An 18,261-nucleotide genomic window follows, 5' to 3' on the forward strand; every position below is an offset into this window, starting at 1 on the left:
TAGACAAGGTTTCATGTATTCCCAGAGTGGCCTTGAAATCCTGATCTTCCTGCCTCCACTTCCCACGTGCTAAGATTACAGGCATGCACAACCACACCCGGCTCAGACAAGGATTTTTTCCCTACATATTTTCCATCCAAGGTTGCAGTCCTTGGATGCAGAGCCTGTGGGTTCAGAGGGCTGACTATACATCCTGGTCACTCACTGCCCACATCATCCCTCTGAGACCAGGATCCACCCCGAGTTCCTGTTGCTGGAGCCAAAGCAGAGACAAGCAGCCTGAGGCAACAGTGTTGTGTAAATTGTGGTGCCTGGGTTTTGACCCGGACCCATCTGACTTCAGGATCTCTGGGGGGAAAAGGCAGTTGAGAGCCTAACAGAATGCTCTCATTCAATATTTCAACAAAACCCCTGCAAGTTAAACCCATTTTACAGACAGGAACACTAGATTCAGATTAGTCTCCCTCAGGCCTCAGGACTAACAGATAAAGGTGACACATCTGTATGAAGAAGGGCTGCCGGGAAGGTGCTACTCAGAGTTGGCCAAAGGTGGAGGGACTCATGAATGAGTGCGATTTATGATTGATGACTGGATAGGTTTGCTGTGGGGTGGGTTGTGATGGGGTGGGGCATGGGTGTGGAGTGTGCTTCATGGACAATTGTGTACCCTGTGCTTTTAGCAGGCCACATACACTGTGGTTTATATACCTTGCAGCAGCTCTTTGTGTGTTGTCTGACCTGTCCCCCTGGTAGTTCTTTCTCTGTACCTGGTGTGTCCAGGCTAACCTTAGTGAATCATAGATCTTATTTAATTGGATATAAATTATCATCTATAAAAAGACCCGTTGTTGTTTTGTTACCTAGTAAAACTCTGACTTGCTAACGAACATGTTTCACTTTTAGAAATGCAGAATTGTGCCTCTCACAGGTGACAAGTCACATGTAGGGCAGATATGCCGAATGCTACAGAGTAGCTGTGGGTGACCTGTCACATGCCTTCCCTTTTCACTCAGCCCAGTACTGCCCCCTGGAATCAGATGTTGTCAGGTAGAGCTGGGAAGTCAACTTCAAGTCTTTGTGGAAACTCAAGGTTGTGGGGAGGCTCTCTCTCCTCCCATTATAATGGAAGGGGGAATTGCCCTGAAAAGAGATATGATTTAACCTAAGCCATCAGAATAGTAGCAGATCCTTTCTATTTTTTAAAGTGTATGTGTGCACGTGTGTGCGCGCGCGCACGTGTGTGTGTGTGTGTGTGTGTGTGTGTGTGTGTGCGTGCATATGCCACTGTGCATGTGGAGGTCAGAGGACAACACTGTGGAGTCGTTTGTCCCCCTCCATCTTTACCTGGATTCCAGGGATTGAATTCCGATCACCAGGTTTACAGGGCAAGCACCTTTACCTACTGAGCCATCTCACCAGCCCCCAGAGGTAGTTTCTAAACTCAGGACCCCTGCCATCAACTCCAGCCTCTTCTCTCCCCTGAAACAATTGCCTCCCATGGTCTCCTCTGCCATCTCAGCTCCAGGGGCAGTATGGAAGTGGCAGAACAAAGCTAAACAGGTTGCTGGTGGTTAGAACAATGAGGTGAGGAGACACATCTACTTGCCCACTCTAACTCACCCATGAATTCATTCATTTACTCTTTCACCTATCCAGGAATTTCATTCATTCCCTCAACTCACCTGGTCTCCTTGCACTTGTCCCTGATTGATTCACTCTCCTCTGTGGCTCATCCTGTTCTTGCTCTGAGTTATTTCTATGCCCTCTGAACTGCCTTTTTGGACAGGCCCTGAGGCCTCCATAGCCTCTGTACTCACACTCTGCCTTTTGTGACTGTCCCTCTGCAGCTAGAGGGGGAGCCTCAAAAGTGTTAGCAGAAGCCAGGTGTGGTGGTGCATGCCTTTAATTCCAGTGCTCAAGAGGCAGACGCAGGTGAATCGCAGCCTGCTCTACATGGTGAGTTCCAGGCTAACCTTACACAGTGAAACCCTTTCTCAAAAAAAGATCAGCAGTTATGAGTACTTGCTTGCAGAGGACCAGGGTTTGGTTCCCATCATCCACATGGTGGCTTACAACCTTCTGTAACTCCAGTTTCATGGGATCTGATGCCCTCTTCTGGCCTCCACTGGCACTGCACACACATGGCATATACATGCTGGCAAAATACTCATGCATAAAATACAAATAAATAATTTTAAGTGTCAGCAGAGAACATGGAAGAGTTTCATAAATTTTAGGACCCAGTCCCAAATAAAAGCACAAGGGAACAGATGCATCCAGGCCCCTGTTCAAACCTCATAAAGGTTCAAGCAATGAAATAAAAATTTAAAGAATTTTTTTTGAGACAAGGTCATTTTGTAGCCCCAGCTAGCCTGGAACTCGTTATACAGACCAGGTTGGCCTCAATCTCATAGAGATCTTCCTGCCTCTGCCTCCTGAGTGCTGGGATTAAAGGCATGCACCACCATACTTGGCCAAAAAATAATAATAATAATAAATATAAATAAATAAATAAATAAATAAAAAGGTTAAAAGAGGATGTAGTGAGCTATAAGCCAAGCACAGGGACTTTCTGAACACAGGGCTTCATGTGGCTATACAGGGTTACACCCATGTAGCCTACCTTGAAGGTAGAAGGTGGCAGAGAGAAACAGGGAAGCAGAAAAGGGGTCGCAAAAGGAAATTAGGTGGCCATAGTGGCACGTGCCTTAATTTGAGTTCTTAGGAGGCTGAGGCAGGAAGATTAAGAATTAAGACAGATGTGGTGGTGTTCATCTTTAATCCCAGTACTCAAGAGACACAGGCAAGTGGATCTCTATGAGATTGAGGCCAGTAGCCTGGAATGGTCTACATAGCAAGGTCTAGTCTCAAACAAAGGAATTAAGAGACCAGCTGGGCTACATGACAAAACAAAATAAAACCAAAAATGTCAGCTTAGAAGAATGACTTATTCAGAGTCACAGTTAGCAGGTGGTAGGCGCCTGAGTGGAAGCCCAGGCCTGTGGGGCTGCAGACCTTGTCTGTGTCTGTCCTGGGAGAGGTGGGGGCTGGGGAAGCAAGCTATGTGACAGGGGACCAGCCTTGGAGTCTGGGACTGGGATAGCTGGGAGTCTTGGGGGCTGGTGGCAAGAACTATCAGATCTATTCGATCATTCTGGGAAGGGACCCAGAGATGAGATGAGTCCTACCCTCACCAGGGAAGGCGGAAAACTGGAAATGAACTAAAAGGGTCTTCCTGAGCAAAGGTCCAAAAGACCTGAGTCTGCACCTGGGATTTAGATTTCCAGTTCATGGGCCAAGAGACAGCTTTATCTCTGCCAGACCACTGAAGATAGAAGTCAATGGTCTGGGAAGTGATTGAATTAGGGTACCTTGAAAGTAGACTTGTCAGTGTCTGAGAGTGTCAGCTAAGATGTCCAGCATGGAGTGACAGTGGCTTGGGGGCAGCTGAGTCAGGGATCCAATGAATGCCATGACTTTTCAACACCTGCCTTGAAAGATTGATAACTGAATATTGGTAAGCTGGGGCCCCAACAGTTGTAATTAGCACCCCAGGTGTCAGTCAGAAACCAACAAACAGCCAAATCCCTGTGGCTCCGCCCAGCCTACCCAGCAGCGGGGGCGATTAACCATTAACCCCCACCCCTCCCCAAAGAGCCTCCACCCTCTGCAGAGGCTAGGCTGAGACGCCAGGCTGAGCCTCCCAGAGGACAGTTTGAAACAGAGGAAGGCAGAGCAGGCACCTGGGAGGAGGTGGAGAAGGCGGGGTTGGGGGGCTGGGGCTCAGGGTGGCATCCTGGGCAGGGCAGGGGGCCTAGGAGTGGGCAGGGGAGAATGCGACTCTCCAAAACCCTTGTCGACATGGATATGGCTGACTACAGTGCTGCTCTGGACCCAGCCTACACCACCCTGGAGTTTGAAAATGTGCAGGTGTTGACCATGGGCAATGGTAGGTAGGGCCAGGTGTGCCCAGGAATGGGAGCGGAGGTTTGGCACTGGACTTTGGGGTGGGAGGAGAAATATAGAAAATGGTAGGTTGGCCCTGTAGGCTGGTGCAGGTGTTGCCAGGTGAAGCAAGTGGATCCAGTATGGTGGCTAGAAGCATCCTGGGTGAGCGAGGCCTGCTGAGGTGGATTTCCAATAAAAGTATATCCTGGGTCCCCTGACTCAGGCCCTGGGATCTCATAGCTATCCTGCTCAGCATGTCACCTACGACAGGGACATGATATGTTCTTCCTCCTTGGAGTTAGCTGCAGGAATTCTACTCTACATGGCGCCCTTTTCCCCCCCCACTCCCCCCCCCCGGGCCTAGACAAGAGCAACACACAGCCATTCTGTCCCTGGAGATGGTAAGAGGATATATAACTGCGTTTTAGCGTCTTTGGGACTTTCCTTGGGGAACTAAGTTTGGAAGGAAAGTGGAATTCTCAGGTTAAACTAGCAGAGAGGCTGACACGACTGTGTGTGTTTGCATGTGTGATCCTGGGTTTGCACATAAGTGTATGTATGGTGGTACACTGTATTGGCAAACGATCACCTACAAGAATACATCTGCATGTTTGGACTTGTTTGTGAGTTTTTTTCATGAGTTCATTTCTTTCTTTTTTTTTTTTTTTTTGGTTTTTTGAAGCAGGGTCTTCCTGTAAGCCCCAGCTGTCCTGGAACTCACTATGTAGACCAGGCTGGCCTTGAACTCATAGAGATCTGCCTGCCTCTGTCTCCCAAGTGCTGGGTCTACAGGCGTGTGCCACCATGCCCGGCTGGGTTCATTTCTTTATGTATGTATTTGTTGAAAGGTCTGTAGTTGTATCTCTGGAGTGCTTTGTGTTTGTCTTGCTGTGTGTACAAGCTATATGTGTCTGTGTGTGATGTGTCTGTAAATGTAGGTCATGGACGTAATATGTATGGTAATATAGACATGTGTGTGTGCCGTGCTTCCTGTCTGGAGGTCCTTGGTAGCATTTTGTGTGTGCACATGTCCATACTCTCTATGTGTTCACAGTTCCTGTGCTGCAGGACAGCGGTCTCTGATGTAAATGATTATGTGGCTCTGTTGTATGGAGACTATTTGTTTTGTTTTTTGATACAGGGTCTTATGTTTCTGACGTTGATCTGAAACTCAGTATATCCCCAGGCTGGCCTGGAATTCTCAGTCTTCCTGCCTCAGCCATCTGAGTACCAGGATTATGTTTGCAGGTTTTTGATGTTGCTATTTACCAAAACTTGAGATTCATATCGGCAGCATGTTCATTTGTCTCTGAGTAGATTTTGTTGCCTGTGTGTGTGTGTGTGTGTGTGTGTGTGTGTGTGTGTGTGACCCAAGGTGCCAACATCTGCTCTGATAGTGCCGAGAATATGCCTGAATTGGGTGATGGTTTCCCTCTGCCAGGAGGTTGGGAAGGCAGGACTCCTGAAACCCAGGAAGCTCCTGGAAGGAGGGGACCTACCAGGCTCCAGGCCAGCCAAGGAGAGATGGCAGCTGACCCAAACCAACTTGCCACCGCCTTCTATCTGTGTCTCTGACTATACAGCAGGTATCAGACTGTAAGTCCAAGGTCTGGAAAGCTGTGGTCAGTCTAACTAGAAAGAGGAGGCAGCATGTGGGTACTGTCCATGGTCAGTCCTCCAGGTGTCTGCCCCTGACATCCCCTGTGATGTCCAGTGTGACCTTGGCCACGTTACCTCCTCTCTTGCCCCTGTGTGGTCTACAAAACGGGTATCTTTACCCCAGCACTGTTGGACAACAGGATGGGCAATCAGAGGAGGTACTCAGGGGAAAACACACTGGAAATGGCAAGCAAGTTGCTTCTACACTGGGTACATGTAACTCCCACCGGGACAGTTTGGGCTATCACACTCCTGGCCACCACACAGCTCCTTCAGAGCCTAGGCGTCTTGTATTCTTTCAGCAGAAGCTAAACCCTTGTCGAGGTGTCCTGAAGGCACATCAGTCACCTCCAGCTTTGGAAAGACCCTTCCTTCCCAGCCTCAGTTTTCTTATCTATAAAATGGGCATGAGTAATAGCACCTGCCTCCAGGGCTAGCTAGAGGATAAGTGAGATAGTGTTTCTGGGTGCTTGCCCTTGTACCTGGTCCTGGCCCCCACATGGGTGGTCTCCAGGACTCTGCACCTGTAGGAAGGGACTACATGCCCTGCTGGTTTAGAGTGGCCTAGGAGTTAAGGTTATATGGGATTGTTCTCCAAAGTGTTTGGGGTCCATCCTGAGGTAATGACTTCTATATGCTAAGATATTTGCTCCCACCCTCCATCCACAATTCAGACGTAGCAGAGGCGGGGGGTCTTGTTTCTTAAAGTCCCCACAAACACTCAGGCATAAGCTGCACAGTCAGAGCACAGCACACCATCCAAGACACCCAGCTCCTCTGCTTGGCAGTACTGTAATGATACCGGACTAGCCCCTTGTCTTCTCTGAGCCTCAATGTACTCACCTGGAGAATGGAAGTGGCCTGCTGGCCTCAGAGAGAGAAGACCCACCTGTCTGTGCCCAACCCATGTTGCCCAGGAGGGCGACACCTTGCCAGCTTCTGCCGGAGTTGCAGGGTCAGCTCTCCCTGGGGGTCGGGGAGGAGAGGGTGAGGGAGAAAGGGCACCAATGAAGTTTAACGATTATCCCCGCCTTGGGAATAATTCACCAGATGGAGGGGGCTCCACTTCAAGCATTCAGGAGTCCCAGGAAGGGTTCAGCCAGGAGAAAGCAGAAATGAGGAGCCACATGCTGTGTGCACTGCTATAAGTCACCTGCTGAGAATGTTCTCTTCTGCAGATCTAGAATTTACTGTATGCCAAGCATTTCCCACAGACAGGCTCACAGAAGCCTAAGCAGGGCCTCAGGGGATTACTATACTCCCCACTTTACAAGTGGGGGAGACAAAGGCATGAAGCAAAATAACACAACCAGGGATTTGACCCCATGCACAGGGCTTCAGAATCTGAGCTCTCTACACACCACAGGCCTCATCAGCTTGCAACAGGATGTTCCCTTAGGAATCCAAGGTCAGATGCAGAGTTTCTATGGAAGCACATGTGTCTATGGGAGCTGTGTGTGCATGTGCTTTGGGGATATGATTATAGACTTCATTATCTCGGATGGACTTGGTTTTTAAGACAAGGCCTTCTGTTGCCCAGGCTGACCTCGAACTCACTATGTAGCCACAGCTGGCCTTGAATGCCTAATCCTCCTGCCTGCACTTCCCAAGTACTATGATTACAGACATGTGCCACAATGCCTGATTTTTTGAAGGGTTTATCTGTGATGGAACACTTGCTTTTTAGAAAAAGAGGGATCCTCTGATGAAATTTTATTTTAATTTAAAAACAACCAAATCAGTTAAACTGTTCCCTTTTGTAGTCAGGGAAACTGAGACCAGGGGAAATTATAGCTAGGAAAAGAAACTGGCTAAAGGTCACTTGCAAGGTAGGGGCAACATCTGTACAAGTGGCCAGGACCCTTGGCACCCAAGCCAAAACCTCTTTTACCAGAGGTCTTGATTATGCCCTCTTCACATTGGCATTGGCTTTTGCCTGGAATCAGAGGGCATCATTGCTCAGAAAGACCCTCATCAGCACCTACCCGAGAGGCAAAGGAGAGAGTCTGTGCATGGGAGGGTCTATGGACAGCCTGAGGACCAAGCTGAGCCCCTTCTGGCCCTGTGCCCTGGTTAGGAGAATGTTCTGGGGTGAGACCACAGTCTGTAAATGACTGTAGCTAAGTGATAGCCAGGCTTCCACTCCTTCCTTACAAAACTGGGGCCAGTGGCTTCCTTCCGCAGGGAGAAGCAGGCCTTCACAGATGCCCCAGGAGGTCAGTGGCACAACTGATTTATAGATGGAAAATTGAGGCTCCAAAATACCGTGCAACATTGTGGGAAGAAAAATGGAGGGGACACAGCCCCCAGCACTGGAAAGCTCCTTACAAGTCCCAGGCTTATCTCTTCCCCCTTTGAGCCTCACTTTTTCTCTTTTGGCCCAGACACATCCCCGTCTGAAGGTGCCAACCTCAATGCTCCCAACAGCCTGGGTGTCAGTGCCCTGTGCGCCATCTGTGGGGACCGGGCCACAGGCAAACACTATGGAGCCTCAAGCTGTGATGGCTGCAAGGGTTTCTTCCGGAGGAGCGTGAGGAAGAACCACATGTACTCCTGCAGGTGAGCGGTTGACTTCCTCAGTACAGGGAGTTATTTGTGTTCATGTCCCCCAGGGTCCATTTGAGGCACTAGCCTTTCCAGACCTTCATGGCTCTTCGGTTTCTTAAGACTTGTGGGCCCAAGTGAAAACAGTTACTCTAGCAACCCCATTCACGAACCATAGAGAGGATAGGATCTGCCCTGTAACCTACTGCTTTTTCTGGGTTAAACAGGAGATTGGCCTTAAGTCTTTCCACCTATCCCAGCGGCCTCCCAGAATTTTGAAGAGCCCTCTTTCCAAACCAATGCTGGAAGTTTGGATAACATCAGTGAAATAATAGTAGCTGTTGACTGAGCACTTGTTGTATGCCAAGCTCCATCCCTGTAGCATCTCAGGCACCTGCCAGCATTCCTCTCAGGAGGTCACAATTATTATCCTCATTTTGTAGATGAGGGAGCTGTAGCTGGGAGAACTAAGAATTTCCCTGAGGTCAAGTAGCTCAGCCGAATGGTAGCGCCAGGGTTGAACCTCAGCCCCCTGCCTTCCCTCATAACCTTACCTCTTACCTCTTATGGACCAACCACTGACCCTAAGTCATAATCAGCAGCTGATACTGGCTCTGAGCTCTCATAGGATATGATGGAAATAGCAGTACTTTGGTCCTTAAGAATCTAAGGTTCCCAACCCAACTAGACTGCCAACCAGCTGAGTGACTAACGCCACATGTCACCCTTCTGGGCTTCAGTTTCCTCGTGTTAGGTTTGACAAGTTGGATTTTCAGACAGTCTCTAGACCTCTCTGGCTTCTAATTTCTTAGCATGAGAACTGCTGGGGTGCAGAGATAGAGCAAGGAGATTGGGGGTTGATTGATGGCCAGGATCCTCATTCCATCTTAAGAGGGGGAGGCTGTGTCTTCTCCATCCAACCATCTGAAGTCCTCCACAGGTTTAGCCGGCAGTGCGTGGTGGACAAAGATAAGAGGAACCAGTGCCGCTACTGCAGGCTCAAGAAGTGCTTCCGGGCTGGCATGAAGAAGGAAGGTGAGCCTCGGCCCTCCTTATACCCCTGCCCCACCTGCACCCAGGCTCCAACCAACCCGGCATTTACAACTGCAGCCACATTTATGACTGGGTGACAGGCCCCAGGGTGACTGGCTAATGGCTGAGAGAAGGAAGGGCCTAGAAATCTGACCACAGGGAGCGGCTGGGCTGGGTCTTGAGAAAGATTCAGAGATAAGCTCTCACTCACTCACTTCGGCTCCCAGCAACTGCCACTGGGCCTGCCCATACCATTATGCGGTGGCCAAGATGGATGCTTTTCTGCATGCCACACAGCAAGTATTACGAAAAGTGCAGAATACCACATAGTGAATGTCCGAGACCTGCTTCCTAGACTTCACAAATGGAAACACTTGGGGTCCTATTCTTGGACTTTTGGTCCAAGGACAAGCATCCCAATTCCCTCAGTCCTCCCTCATACTTGGGCACCAGATGATCCCCAGAGCTTTTCTTTTCCAGACATGGGGACAAAGCCTCAGACCCATCCTGGATGGAGCAGGAAAGAGCAGAACCTAATGTCTTCTAAGTCTTCCCCAGGCCTCCTGCTGCCACCAGACACAGAGCAGCGAGCTGGCTCCTCCAAACCCCACCTCCGTGCCTCAGCTCATATCATTCCCAGGAAAGGTCTATGTGGCTGGAATGATTACTGTCCTCCCTTCATGGTGGAGGGGACTGAGGCCCATAGTGGTGAATCACCATGGCCCGTCAGTAGAAGCACAGAGATTCCACTGACTTCATGCTGTTTAGACACCTCAGTGCTGCCTACACTATGTCCTCAGGACCCTATTGAAGAACTGTTTTCATAGGTTAGGGATGTGACACAGTGGTAGGGCCATTGCTTGACATACACAGGCCCTGGGTTCCATCTTGGCACTATGGGGGTTGGCAGGGGAGACTTGTTTCCCCACTCTAGCTAAGACGACAAAACTCTTTGAACTGCTGTTCTAAATAACTTGAGTTTATTTTCAAATCTCTTCCCAGCTGACACTCACTACCAGCCCACATTGTGCTCTTCTGAGCAGACCCTACATCCCCATGAACATGGGTACACACACACACACACACACACACACACACACACACACACACATTAAGAACCCAGGACCCAGCCCATCCTAAACTGAGTGAGGACAGCCTTCCTGCCTCTCTCTGCCCTCCCATCCTACTGAACTAGTTTTTTTTCTGCCCGCACTGCACAAGGGTCTTCTGTGCATCATCCCATCCTTTTATAGGGCCTCATTGGGAGCTCAGGAGCTCTGTAGGAAAATGAGAACCTGAGGCTCCTGCTCCAAACGCCTCATTCTAGCAGACCTCTGCTTCTGTGATGGTGAGGGATGTTTTTGAAGGCCCATGCCTCCCTCATTCCCCGCTTACTGCTTTATGGGCATAAGACCCCCCTGGGTTAACCTCACCTTCTTATTGAAGACATCTTTGTGGAATGGGATTGCAGTGCATGTTGTAGGCATTGCAGACGTGATCAAAAACTGTTGTCTAAGGGCCTCATGTTCTATAGTTCTGATAATGGTGGTTCTGTTACCCCAGTAGCCTAAGATTCTAACTAAGCACAATGACTACCCTTGAGGGCACTGAGTTTGAGAATGAATTTCTCCAATAGAACTCTCAGCAGGTGGAGCGGAGTGAGCAGTGGACCTGGGCAGATGACTACCGAGTCAGGCTATGTGTGGTCAGTCCTTATGTCTTTTGTTAAACAGCCAGAGTTTCTGAGGAAACTTGAGGGAAGCTCCAGTCCCTTGGGCTCCAGTTTTCCCTTGTATACTGTGAAGGGGTTAGATAATGAGCTACAGAGCTCGTAGTGGTCCCAGATCCCAGCTCCTGGGAAGACAGGATTCTCATCCTGAGTACTCTTAGTTCAGCCTGGAAAGGAACTGCTTGCTTCTTGGTCTAGGAAATGAACTTTTCACAGGAAAGCAGAAGAGTCACTGATGGAGAGTCCTGTAGGCCAGTAAATGCTCATGTGTGTTTTGTTGGGAGATTGGGAGATACTTTTGGTCACTTTGAGAGTGGGCCTGGGGAGTAAAGCATTTTAAGCCACCATGGGCAAGCCCTAGGAAGTCAGGCTATTACAGTCCCCAGCTCTCTCCATAGCCTGATGGAAAGCTCTCAAAGCCACATTGATCAGGAGACCGGGTACAAGTTCTTATTATTTCCTTTTCAACCCCTCCTGCAGATACAGTTAGTGACTGAAAGCCTCAAGTTCTTGGGGACCAGAAAATATGAGCTGGAAACAGTGTTTATAGACCAACAGGAGCTAGCAGAGGGAATTAGCAGATCTACCCCTACTTCACAAGTGGAGAAACTGAGGCAAGAGAGGCCATATGATGGGTCGGAGATGGAGTGGGGTCTAGAACCCAAACCTGTCAGAAACAAGCAGACCCTAAGCTCTCTGGCTGAAATTTGGAAAGATTTGTTTGGGAGGGTCCTGGGTTCCTGAAACTTCCTGGCATCAGCAGGGAAGAGCTCCAGATGTCACAGGCCTATGAGTCCTGGTTGGAGGGTGTACCATGGATGCCACCAGGGCCTTCTCTGGAGGGGCAAAGACTCGGGGTGGAAGAGATCTGGGGATCAATGAGAAAACAATAGGCAGATTCCATCCTGTAACAGAGTTCAGGGAAAGAGACACCTGCCTAGCCTTGGTTGTCAAGTCCAGAACAAATGTCCAGCCCCTGGCAGCAGAGACCCAGGCCAGGGAATGGGACCAAGAAGTTCAAGAACTGGGCCCATCCCATAGGACCTTCCTCACAAGCCTAGCTCAGCCCCCAGGCCCCACCCTAGGTTTTCTAGAAAGACAGGCTCATGTCCTCTGCGCCTCTGCCCTGTCAGTTAATATTCAATGGAAGTTACATTAGGTCTCCGACCCTGCTAATACTGCGCAAACATTGGGAAAACATCATTCCGTGACTGAGCTCGCGCCGGGCACTGATAAGGCCAGGTTAACCTTGAGGAGCCCTATCCGCAGCTGCTGACAGCAGCCTTTCATTCCACCGGCCTCCCACAGTGGTGGCCCAGTGGGGGCAGGCGTCAGAAAGGCCTGACTGCTAGGGAAGCGTGCAGCAGCAAGCCGGCACAGTAAGAGCAGTAGAGGAACTTCCACAGCGCAGGGTCCCTGTTGTGCCTATTGACTGACTTCTGTTTCTGGTTTTCCGGCTCTTTTTTTTTTTTTTTTTTTTTTTTTTTTTTAAAATTTTTTTTTTTTTTTTTTTTTTGTCTTTTTGAAGCAGGGTCTCCCTGTAGCCCCAGCTGCCCTGAAACTCACTATGTAGACCAGGCTGGCCTTGAACTCACAGAGATTGGCCTGCCTCTGCCTCCCAAGTGCTGGGATTAAAGGCGTGTGCCACCACGCCTGGCTTCTGACTCCCTTTTAAAAAGATTTGTCTTTGCTATCTTTATATGTATGTGTGTAGTTTATCTACACTTGAGTGCAGATACCTGTGGAGGCCAGAAGAGGGGTCCCCTGGAACTGATGCTACAGGCAGTTGTAAGCCACCTTACATGGGTGCTAGGAACCCAACTCAGGTTCTCTGCAAGAGCTGTATGTGTTCTTAGAACCACTGAGCCATCTCTCCAGCCCCTAAGGTTTCACTCTTTTGCCCAGGCCTGGAACTCACTCTGTAACCCAAGCTGGCCTGTCTTTCTGCCCTCAGCCTCCCAAGTGCTGGGATCAGAGGCATGAGCCACCACACCCAGCTCTAGACTGGCTTTTATCCTCGGATATCAACAGTCTGAAATCAAGAAGAAGTTGAAGGGTAGGATGTGAACGTTCCATGTGCAAATCAGATGGTGTCGCATCCAGCACCTCCCATCCCTCCACAAATATTTACTGAGCACCTACTGCGTGCCAGGCTGTATTCTAGGTGCCAGGATAACAGTGAGCAAGAGGGAAGAAGCTTTGACTTTCTGGCACTCTGGAGATAGAGAATAAAGAAATTAGCAAAGAATGGCATAATGAACACCTTAGAGAAATTTAAAACAGGAAGAGCAGCCAGAGCCTGAGGGACACAGTGCTGTGCCCCAGGTGGCTGGAGATGGTGTCTGAGATGGTGACATTTCTATAGAGACTAGAAAGAAGGGACTAGAAGGAAGGGACAAAGCTGCTAGACCCTGGTGGGAAGGGACATGCAAGCTGTGGGACTGGCCAGGCAAATACCCTTGAGTGTATATGGCCTGTGGCCTGTGTGGATGTCCAGATGTAGGGAGAGGCAGGTGTGGTGGGATAGACTGTGTGAGAGGGGGACAGTAATTCCTGAGGAGTTATGAGATGGTGGTGTCCATTGTGAACAGGATATGACCCATGATTGGATGTGTTTAGAGGGATCTCTAGGTCTTCGAATAGGAGCTTAGCCTGAAAGGGTAAGGCCAGGAGCGTCAAAGGCCTCAAGGCCTCAAGGAGGGCCTGGTCCAGTAAGGGAAGAACATGCAGGGGGCAGGTGTGTGTGTGTGTGTGTGTGTGTGTGTGTGTGTGTGTGTGTATGCATGCGATTATACAGGGGCAGATAAGGGCCTAATGTGTGATAGCTACTGAGAGCAGGCTGCTGGGAGCCAGTGAGGGCCAGAGATCAAGAGAGACAGAGACAGACAGACAGAGACAGAGAAACAAAGAGAACAAAAGAGAAGGGACCACCTTACCAGTTTCTGAGATGGGGGTATGCAGGGGACAGGCTGATGGGGAGAGAGGCTTTGGTCAGATGAGGAGACAGAGGCCCCAGACAAGATACTGCCACCAACACAAAGTAAAAAGTAAACTTTAGACCAGAGCCCAGGTGCTTGCAGCCTTGCCCTGTCACCTTCCTGCTTCCATAGTGAGGAGCCTTGGACTCCAGGGGATGATGGGACAATGTCTCAGGCCTGAACTAACTCAGCTTCAGGTGGATGGTGGACTGGGGTGTCTTTGCATTCTGGAGATGCCCAGTGCTGGCAGGAGGGAGGGCCCCCTGGCCTGCTATTGCAGGTTAGTCTAGAGCAGGATTCCTCCTAGTGGACAGTCCGCCAGGCAGCTGGATCTGCAGGTCTCCATCCAGGGCTTCTGCCTGGTGGTCTGGAATCTCCACCTTACCTCAGTGTCACCAGGAGGAACTTGTTTTGTTGGTTTGGAAGGAGAGGAAATGCTTGCAGTAGCCCTTGTGGATCTGTGGTCTGGGCAGGTCCCCCCATACTACTCAGACCCTGGTCTATCTTCTGCTGGGTTGGAACTAACATGACCAACTGATGCTGGAGGGACAATGTCTAGCCCCTCCTTCAGCTTCTTCATTGTGTGGGGTGTGGGGAGAGGTAAAGCTCTGGTATCCTTTGAGCTCTACAAACTGAGTTAGACAATCCCGCATGCAGGCTAGAAAGATGACTCAGCAGGTAAAGGTAACTGCCACCCAGCCTGACAACCTGAGTTCCATCCCTGGGACCCACATGGTAGGAGGAGAAAACGGACTCCTGCAAGTCGTCCCCTGACCTCCACACCCACACCGTGGCACATGCATACATGAACACACATACACACACACACACACACATACACACACACACAGACACACACACACACACACACCGCCTCACGCACATACATACACACACACACACACACACACACACACACACACACACACACACACACACACACACACACACACACACACACACACACACACACAAAGAAACTATAATAAATGTTCCACTTGTTTCAGTGTGTCCTTCATTCTGGGCCCTGCCTTAGGTTGAGCTCTCTCCTCTCCCTAACTCCTCAATGGTCATGGGATAGCCTCTTCCCCTCGTTGCTCCTCCTCACTTGCTTTGCTTCCTCACAGCTGTCCAAAACGAGCGGGACCGGATCAGCACGCGGAGGTCAAGCTACGAGGATAGCAGCCTGCCTTCCATCAATGCGCTCTTGCAGGCTGAGGTCCTGTCCCAGCAGGTACCAGGGGACCTTCTCACCCATCTGGGCTCTACCACACTACCAAGGAAACTTACTTCTTCCACCTCTACTTCCTCTAGCCAGACCCTGGAGCCCCAGATGGAAAGGGCCACAGGGACACTGAGTACAGTGCCACACAGCTGGTGTTGTAGGCGGCAGAACTTGAACCCAGGTCTGGCATTCTGGGCCACTGTCTAGTTCATCACAGAAGGCCAAACAGATTGCTCTGAGGGCCTGAGAGTAGTCCAGTAGAACAGTAGACCACTGGGACAAAGTCATAGTGCCTCCCTGGGCTGTGGTGGTTTTATCTATGCAATGAGGGTGAGGAATATTACTCTGCTTCTCCTCTAGGGGTTAGGGATTCCTGAGGCTCAGGGGAGCTGGAAGAGCAGGCAGGGCAGGGCAAGCAGCAGGTGGAGATCCAAACAGAGAGCTTTCCCCGTATCAGAGTCTTCCCTGCCCCTTTGCTTAGAGCTTCCTCCAGACCCAGCTGAACACACAGTCCAGCTGCCACCAGACAGGGAGACTTTCTAGGGAATGGGCTCTGGGCAAATGACAGGATGTGTAGGGAGGCCCGCCACCCCCAGCATTTCCTGGTCTCTGGCAGATCACCTCCCCTGTCTCTGGAATGAACGGCGACATTCGGGCAAAGAAGATTGCCAACATTGCAGACGTGTGCGAATCCATGAAGGAGCAGCTGCTGGTTCTGGTCGAGTGGGCCAAGTACATCCCGGCTTTCTGTGAGCTCCCCTTGGACGACCAGGTAAGAGCACACTTCCACTGGGATCAATGGTGGACACTGGGCTGCCAGGGTCCTGCTGACCCACTGAAGATCCAGCCTTGGGCTGGTTTGATTTTATTCAGTGAAACACATACCAATCATGTACACCCAGAACTATTTAAGTCACCTTACAAATATTAACTCACTTAATCCCTCTAAGAACTATGAAATGGGCAATTTTCCCATCCTACAAGTGAGGAAACTGGGGCACAGAGAGGTTAAGTAACTTGTTAAAGGTCACACAGCTCCTATCTAACACAGCTGGGATTAGAACCAGCCAGGAAGCTCCAAAGTTCAGGCTCCTAACCGCTGCCTCACTCAGCACTCCTGGGGATGTTGACAGGGACCTGAGGCCAGGTATCAGGAGATTTGGCTTAAGTTCTGGCTCTAAGACCAGTTCTCTGAGTGATCCTGGACAAACTACTTCTCTCTGAGGCTCAGTGTTCTTATCTGCCAAGTGGGAATTACCTACTTCCTAGTGTTGTTAGGAGGACCAAGGACATTCTAGTTTGAAAGCAGAGAGCTGTGTAGCAGAGCGGTTTTAGCTGGACCACAGCGGTCCTCCGCAGTGCCAGATTTCTTCCTTGTGTCCACCATGATGGTTGTCAGCATTTTGTATTCCAAAGTGCCTTCTCTGGTCCAGGGAGAGATAGGGCTGGGGGAGGAGGGTGGTGCGTGACTGTGGATGGATAAATATCTGAGATGATGCCTATCATCTCACACACCCACTCAGCCTCTGCAAGCATCTTTCCGGCCTAGACAAGGAAGAAAAGACAGGACAGCTTTATACCACTGAGGGTACTGGCCCTTTGCACATGAATCTGATAATGCTAGGTCTCTTAAAGCTTGGATGAAGTCATATGCACCCCCCCCCCAAGTTGTTCCTCTTTGCAGAGTCCAGGCCTTCCCAAGCCTCTGTAAATACCAGTAAGAAAGCTACGGGGCATGCTAGGCAAACACTGGCTTGGTTGCTCCTTGGCCTCTTCCTGGGGCTAAACCCTGAATGCATCCCTCCTTTAGGAGAGTTGACAGACAGGGATCTTGTCCAAGCTGCTCCCATCTTCTCCTGTTCCTCTTCATTTTGTGGCCCCTGTCCCTCTGCTGGAGAGCCTGCATTAATGTTTAATCCCCCCTGTTCCTTCCCAGGAACGTAGCAGGGCAACAAGATACCCCCAAGCCGAGCAATTGTTAACCTCAATTTCCCACCCAAACCTCCCTGGCTGGGGCTCAGAGCATTCTCTGAGAGCAGTGATGGGTGGCCAGTAACACAGGCCAATCATTAACATTCCCTTGCCTGCCCGCCCCCCAGCATGGCTGCCATGTCTAAGGGTTCGACCTGGGAATCCATTCCCAGGAGCCCATATTGCCCAGCATGGGTGGGGCCACCAGGGAGATTCGGGGAGTGACCTTCCAAAGGACTCATGTTTCCCTTCTGTTGACATCGCTGCAAGAACCAGCTTTTATTACAGCTGGTCATCCATCCCTTGGACCTAGAAGGCTGGGCTAGACTGGACAAGGAGATCGAGGCCTAGAGAGAAACAGAGCCCAGAGCAAGTTGACCACAAAGCTGGGAGCTGACTCTGGGCTCTGCAAGTCTGAGGGTCACAGGGCTGATGGTCGAGAGCCCCACAGTGTCTGCTGGGTAGATTGCTCAGTTATCAGCACTTTCTGCTTCCCTTGGTACCTGCCGTGGAAAGTGGCTGCTCACCTCCAAGCTCTCTTGCTCTTTGTTTTTCAGTCTGTCTCACGGGTCCCAGCCATGGTAGGGTGGAAAGAGGTCTTGACAGGTGGCTGTCCAGGAGAGGGCGGATCTGGAGAGGGAGTCAGGGTGCTGCCCGGGTTCTCCTACCTTTATTCATTCTTTCCTTCACTTATCTGAAGATCTACTGCATGTTTACTGTGTGCTAGGCCTATTCAGCAAGTTGCCTACTTAGAGACCTGCCTTGAGCTCCTATCAAATCAGCCATTCCTGTCTGTATCACATAGCTCTCTCTCTCTCTCTCTCTCTCTCTCTCCCTTTCTCTCTCCTCTCTCTCCCTCTCTCTCCCTTCTTCCTACTGCAGCACCATCACCCTCTGCCCTACTTCCTTGTTTTCTACTTTATTTATTGTCAGTTCTCCCTCACCCTCATAGCCTGTGAGGTCTATGAGCCTAGAGACCATTGTGCCGTCACATTGTCTAGGAGGAGCGCAAGATGGCTCACCACGTAAAGGCACTTGCTGCCAAGCTTGATGACCTGAGTTCAATTCCCAGGACCCACATGATAGAAGGAGAAAACCAACCCTTGCAAGATGTCCTCTGACTTCCACATATGCACCATGGCACTAAAATAAATAAAATGTAATAATAAATTTTT

At 50.2% G+C, this 18,261-nt stretch overlaps 1 protein-coding gene across 2 annotated transcripts in view; it reads left to right on the plus strand.

Annotated features, from left to right (window-relative positions):
- Window positions 1-3,702: 3,702 nt before the first annotated feature.
- The window catches only part of Hnf4a (hepatocyte nuclear factor 4 alpha), a 28,173-nt gene continuing 13,614 nt past the window's right edge, over window positions 3,703-18,261 (plus strand). The window contains exons 1-5 of one of the 2 annotated variants that reach the window (XM_008851006.3): window positions 3,703-3,949; window positions 7,992-8,166; window positions 9,092-9,186; window positions 15,018-15,124; window positions 15,732-15,887. In XM_008851006.3, coding sequence (XP_008849228.1) covers window positions 3,835-3,949; window positions 7,992-8,166; window positions 9,092-9,186; window positions 15,018-15,124; window positions 15,732-15,887 — 648 coding nt within the window. In that variant the 5' untranslated portion in view covers window positions 3,703-3,834. The remainder of the gene's footprint in view (window positions 3,950-7,991; window positions 8,167-9,091; window positions 9,187-15,017; window positions 15,125-15,731; window positions 15,888-18,261) is intronic. The other variant, XM_008851008.2, reaches the window with a different exon arrangement.

This window comes from Nannospalax galili, unplaced genomic scaffold (genome assembly GCF_000622305.1).
Source record: "Nannospalax galili isolate Female #2095 unplaced genomic scaffold, S.galili_v1.0 scaffold205, whole genome shotgun sequence".
NCBI classification, from domain to species: Eukaryota; Metazoa; Chordata; class Mammalia; order Rodentia; family Spalacidae; genus Nannospalax; species Nannospalax galili.